This window comes from Arachis ipaensis, chromosome B03, assembly GCF_000816755.2.
Source record: "Arachis ipaensis cultivar K30076 chromosome B03, Araip1.1, whole genome shotgun sequence".
Classification (NCBI taxonomy): Eukaryota; Viridiplantae; Streptophyta; class Magnoliopsida; order Fabales; family Fabaceae; genus Arachis; species Arachis ipaensis.
Genome location: NC_029787.2, coordinates 108,617,443 through 108,623,869, shown reverse-complemented (window position 1 = coordinate 108,623,869; position 6,427 = coordinate 108,617,443). Strand labels below are relative to the sequence as shown.

The following is a 6,427-nucleotide window of genomic DNA, read 5'->3' as shown; positions in this document are numbered from 1 at the left end:
GTAAAGAAGGTTATCTTCTAGCCAAAATCTTTTAGTCTTACTTTCTCTAGCCAACTCCACCAACTTCTTGGCTGATGGATCATGACGTAACCCTTCTTTGGTGATGCGTATAATGTCTCCTTTGACCATGTTTACGCATTTTCTCCTCCACCACAAAGTAGCATTATCAGAAAGGTAGAGAGCTGCAATGTGTACCTTTATTATTTCTTTGACCACCCCTTGATCTTCAAAGTACCTCTCCATTTGCCATAGGAAGTTCTCCAACTCTCGAGCGTCCCCCAAGCCATTGAACTCCTTTGGTTTCTAGAGATCAATCTTTGTTGTCTCTGTTATTATGGTTGGTCGGAATTTTTCCTTCTCAAACCAAACTCGATCCTCCTTGAATAGTTTCAAGGAATTCTCAAGCTTCTCTTCTATTTGGAGCATGCTTTCTTGAAAACATCTAATTCTCCCAACACATGAGTCTTGAGGGTCTCCTTGTCGTGTTCTATCCTTTGGAAGCGCTCATCCATAGAGGATAGAACATTCTCCAACATAAAAACTCTCTTTTCTAAGAAGTTAGAGTCCTTACCTCTAGGCTCACTTGAAAAACGGGCCTTCTTGCGTCCCCATTGAGATGGAATAACATCCCTTCCCCTTTGAGCCTCCACATGCTCCATAGTTACACTAGAAGCCATACCCACAAAGCACTTGTGCTCCCTCTCGAACCTTGTTCTGATGCCAGCCAAAATTATCACGGTCTTGGATACACTCCCTCTCAAGTGTTTGTTGCAAATAATTAACACACTCAAACTCTAACTCTCACCTCCTATTTATAGCCATCTCCCTCCTCAATGAATGGTTAGGATTAAATCTAATCAACGGTTTAAATTGATCATCCAGAACTTTCACTACAAATATCTATCCTACCATGTTTTTCTAAATATTTCTAAATTATTTCATACTATTCTTCATACTTCTATATATATCCACACTCTTCTAGAATACTCTATGACCTTTTAGAGTCTTATAGAATCTTCTAGGGTGTTCCGGGACTTTCTAGAGCATTTTAGAATATTCTGAAACCATCTAAAGCATTTTCAAACACTCCAAAAAACTATACAAATATCATTAAATCTAACCTTCTAAAATTTACCGTGACAGATAGGTTGATATGGCTCAACAGGTCAATTATCCCTAAGTAATATGACAAGAGATTTCGTAATATTATTATTTTTGTATTTAAAGTGTTTTCATATATTAGTGATTAAAGATAATTTAGTCTATCTTACCATTAAAAAGATATTTAAAACAGAATTCATATATTTAAAGTGTTTTCATATATTCATTCGTGATATCATTTGATAATAATTTTTTAAATTTTAACAATATTTACTTCATGCACATGGCTAAATAGGAGTTATATTTTAACTTAAATACCGTCCTGCAATACATAATTTTGCTGTTTTATATACTATTTCTTCATTTTTGTTGCTACAATATATTCATTTGTTATGACTTTCTTTTACCTGAGTTCTTAGATTAAAAAAAAAATACAACATACTTTTTTTTTTTTACTAAAGATAGGAGACTCGAACCTGCAACTTCTTAATTGAATATGGGGAAACTATGTCATTTGAGCTATAACTCATTGGCGATATAACATACTCTTAAAATGTGTAATTATTTATAATTACATAATTTATTTTATTCATAAGGTTCTTCAACAAATTTTTCATATACAAATGTATGAAAGGCTTTTTGATGAATAAAAGCTTGCGTTAATTTGTACTTGTCAAATTACTAGCATTATAGGTTTTGCAGAATAAAAGGCTAGTAAAGCAAATAACTTTCAGCGCTTGTTTGACACTGCTTCTGGTACAGATGATAAGTGGGATCGGTAATACTTGCTCTTTCCTCTCCCACAAAGAAGCTCGAGTTCAACATATAATTTCTCTAATGCAGCTGAGTATTCTTGTTGACTTGGCTCTGATGCTGGTCCTGTTCTCGGGGTGGTTATTACTTAGTAACAGTAGAAGCCTTGTTAATCTAAATTGTTGATTTCCCATATGAACTTTTAGAATGGATTATAAGCTGTTCAATTTATGTTTCCTTACACCAGCATCACACCAGAAATTCAATGTGACACAGCTTATGTTTGCACAGAAAGAAAAATTAATCCATGTTACCCGGATAATCATCATTGTTTGGCTAGAGATTTAGACACAACTCAGCTGCATTCTCTTACAAGTTATAAATCGGTACTGAATTTCTTTTGACCAAAGATGCATTACATCTAACAGTTCAATAAACAATAAAGCCCACAAAGACAAAGGGTATGTTTGTGAGTGTTGATTTTGGAAGGAATGGAAGGGCTAAAGATGTAAAATGAATTAACTTTACATTTTAAACCACTAATCAAAACTCACAAATACACCCTAAAAGAAAGGAGAAAAAAAAAATCCGACTTTTCTTTGACATTCTGCACAGTTACTACATTCCTTTACTAATTATATTGTCCAAATATTAGGGATACTACTTACAATCTCTAAGTGAAAACACTAGAGTTGGTGGTCAGAAAATTTCAGGTAGAGGCTTGTCTTCCAAGAATGACTTAAATAAAACAAGTGATCTTTCAGGCTGTGAGAAAGGAGCTTCATGGGAGGCCCCTCTGATGGTTGCAAATGACAGAATGTTGCCATAAACTTGAGTCCATCCACCAACCTAAACATAATAATTTCTTAAAACTCAGATTATTTTATGATATGTACATATTACATAATTTACGATGTTTTGAAACTTCTTAATTCTACACGGCTCAAGGCTTACCTGTTGACCTTCAAACCATACTCTGTAAGGGACTGTTGTATTCAGTCCGAATTGTTTTGACAGCTTTTGAACCAAGGTGCGGCTTCCGGTCAGTGGAATCACTGAATCTTGATCACCGCTATATTAAGAATAATATGTTGTTATGCTAATTAATTAGGACTTAGTACTTGATACACCTATATGGGCCTTCAGGTTCAAGTAAGCAATAGAATCAAGTAAAAGAAGGAAAATTCTAGTTCTAATTAATTACCTGTAAATTAAGATCCTAACTCCAGCTTTTAGGAGTGCTCCAACAACAGGGAGTGTAGGAACTTCCAGGTTGAGCATATCATAGTCAAGGATGCTGTTACCAACAAAATACATGTCAATGTTTACTGAGTAGACAAGTTATGGTTACTGGATTTCCAAGTTTTAAAGATCAAAGAAGCAATGACATTTGAGTGAAAAACTAATTTTTGTCTTGACAATCCTAGGATGCAACAAGGTTAATTTACACCAATATAAAGATTTGCACTACTGTATATCTTAGTGTATGAAATTTGGTGCAATTTTCATTCTCTATTTTACTGTCTTATTTTTTTTTTTTCTTTATTCATCCAAAGTTTGATAAGATTACTTGCTGCAGACATCCCACTTGCGAACTCCAATAAGCTTGGCATGGAGCACCTGCTGCACATCTCTTCTGTTCAAATAATTTGTAACTTTGTCATCTACGCACACATCAATGCTCTCATTTTCTTTCTGTTTGGCCATAGGAAGGGGAAAAAAAAAAAACTCAAGTAAAAAAGAACAAGCCAATTTGAAAAACAGTACTAGAAAATAAATGTACTCGCTCCCATAATGAGAGTACTAAATAAGGTGGTATGATGTCCAAAGAAGAAGACTCACTTGGGTTTGCGGGCAAATAACTTTGGACTGTGAAAGGACTGAGGAGATGCAAACATCAAGGGTGACATCATATTTGTCCACAAATTTGCTTGTTTCTTTGCTTACTTGGCTCATAACCTTTGAACAAATGGGGGAAACTGAATCTCTATAGTATTCACTGACATACCGAGAATAGTTACAATCTGTGGTGAACATTTCATAAGTTGAATCTGATATTAATCCGTGAGACCAAAAAAACTCAGCCCTTGAATTGAAGTCAGTGGCATATTCTACAAGTGGATTACCCAACTGCAATAATGCAAAGAGACCCTTTAAGCATTAATATTATTAGCAATATCTAAGAATGAAAGGAAGAAAGAAGCATAGTTTATAAATATATTTGGTAAATAAATTGTATATTGCTTACAGCTATGCCTTTCAGATTGAATATCTTCTCCTTTTTGTTGATCTCAGTCATGAGCTTTGCTAGTTGTGGAACATAATGGCCTGATAAAAGAGAAAATGTGTAAAGAACAAATGATAGTGATTGCTTTATGTGTAACCTGCTTTTGGAATTGGAACTGGAATCTTCTAAACATGATGAGTGAACATGATAAATGTCCACATTTACCTGCATAACTTTCACCTGTTACAAACAAGTCTCTGTGCTTGAATTGAGGGAATTTGTCAAACCAGCGTTGCAAGAATACAAGATTGTCCCTGGCTTAAGAACTCAAAAAGTACTAGCTTCAGAATTTCATAATGATTATTTGAGTAATGAGTATCCCGAAACTAAAATATTGAAACTAGAAACACTCATAAGGTAAGAGATGAAAATAATCATGTAAAGTGGCAAACCATGCAAAAGTTATGTGGCATTTTTATCACTAATTGCTGCTTTGTCTTAACTTTTTTAAAAGCCTAATCATCTTAAATAATGTACGTGCCTTTTTGGACAGAAGATAGGACTGATTATTAAAGGAGCCTTCTAAAAAGAAACCTATTTGCCTCAAAAGATTAAAAGGGAAGGGGGGAAAAAGTTCTAAAGTAATTGACGTTAATCGAAGATGGATACCTGTTATTTCATCATTCACTCTGATATAAGAGGAGCTACCTTTAGCATAAGAGAACCCCACTCCAGCTGGTGTCTCCAAATACAACATGTTTGCCACTGCACACAAAGTAACTGGATCATGTTAGGACCATTCTTGAGTTATAATGGAATGGTCAATTCAATGGAATTACCTTTGTTCCAACTATACTCATTTTGAACAAGAGCTTCCCCATCTGGCCTGAAAGGTCCATTTTCTGAGAATGCACCTACTCCAAGGGAAGAACAACCAGGTCCTGTGACAAAACATGAATGAATTATCATATACATATGACACTCTAGAAAAATTTAACTCCTTATATCCTTTCTGTTCTAGAGCATGTGTTACTTTCAAATTTTAGTACATTCATAACTCAATGTAGCTTGATATATGTATCCATACACATTAAATTATTATTGTATAGTTTCCAAAGTGACAAATATTTTGGAATGGAGAAAGTAGTTTCTTTTTTAGTCTTGGAATTTCGATTTGAGTTTCTCAGTAACATAAAATATAGTTGAAGCAAGTGAGAGATTGCAGACCTCCATTGAGCCACAGCACAAGAGGCTTTGAGGCTGGATCAGCTTCTGATTCAACAAAATAGTAAAACAGAGCCTTGTGTTTCTTGTCATCCACTGTAATATATCCTGAGAACTGTTGAAAGCCTACATGGGGTTGTCCAGGAAGATGAGAAATTCTATCTGCATGAGAAGAAGAGAGGCAGAAGATCTCCATGGAAAAACTGAGTTGTAGGAACAACACAGCCATTACTCTCCATGTTGGAAATCGGTTCATGATTCCTCAAAACAAACAACAAGAGAAGGAAACTAATGCAAAATGGTATGAGAGAGAGCTTGTGTGTGTGCGCGTGTCTTTTAAATTGTTACTGAATGTAACATGGGGTTAATGGTGGGCCAGTTTGTGATTTGGACTCTCTCCATTTCAATGATGATTACAGTTTTAGCTTTTCTTTTTTTAATCCTTCCAGGCTTGAAAATGGTGTTGAAAGAGATGTGACAGAGGCAAGGACCAGATGCAGCTAAAAGAAGATTTGTCCATCGAATTAGGCCTCTGAATGTTTTAATCTGAGTCAGCTTGTAAGCTTTATACTATGAAAAAATAATAATATAAAAAAAAAAATAGGCATTGGAATATAAGTAATAATCTACCTCCATAACATTCCTTCTCAACCACAAACACCTTGTAACCTTTTTTACTACTCCAACCTGATAAGAGAAACCTTTTTTGTTTATAGCATATATACACTCGAATGTGATCCACTGATCCCAACCTAAATAAGCCTGGTTTCTGTTGTGTAAATATTGTATGCAAAATTAACTAAGAATTTATCTATATTTTATACTTTTAGTGAATATGACTATCTTCTATTTACTAAAGATAATATGTCAATTCAACACTTAGGTGTCTAAATCTTATGTTTCAATAATAGAACTAACTGATTGGATGATGTCCCTTTAAAGTAAAGTAGTTTTAGGGTCAACTATTCATTTCTTAGAAATTGTGTCAAGATGACAAACATGGTGTATTTATATTAAAAAGATGTCTCATTTCTCTGTACCCATCAGAGTTCTGAGAGAATATGTGTACTTCAATAGCATCTTGGGGGGATATTGCAGGGTGTACTGTAGACAGAGCATGGC

At 34.6% G+C, this 6,427-nt stretch overlaps 1 protein-coding gene across 1 annotated transcript; it reads right to left on the bottom strand.

Moving 5' to 3' along the window:
- LOC107630855 (serine carboxypeptidase-like 45) lies at positions 2,231 to 6,421 on the bottom strand. The gene is made up of 10 exons (XM_016334119.2): positions 5,309 to 6,421; positions 4,921 to 5,022; positions 4,751 to 4,846; positions 4,307 to 4,399; positions 4,103 to 4,182; positions 3,697 to 3,984; positions 3,425 to 3,549; positions 3,059 to 3,151; positions 2,809 to 2,926; positions 2,231 to 2,703 (listed from the first exon to the last, which is right to left on the bottom strand). Exons 1-10 carry the CDS (start codon positions 5,559 to 5,561, stop codon positions 2,554 to 2,556), a joined length of 1,398 nt encoding a protein of 465 aa, XP_016189605.1. The 5' UTR covers positions 5,562 to 6,421; the 3' UTR covers positions 2,231 to 2,553.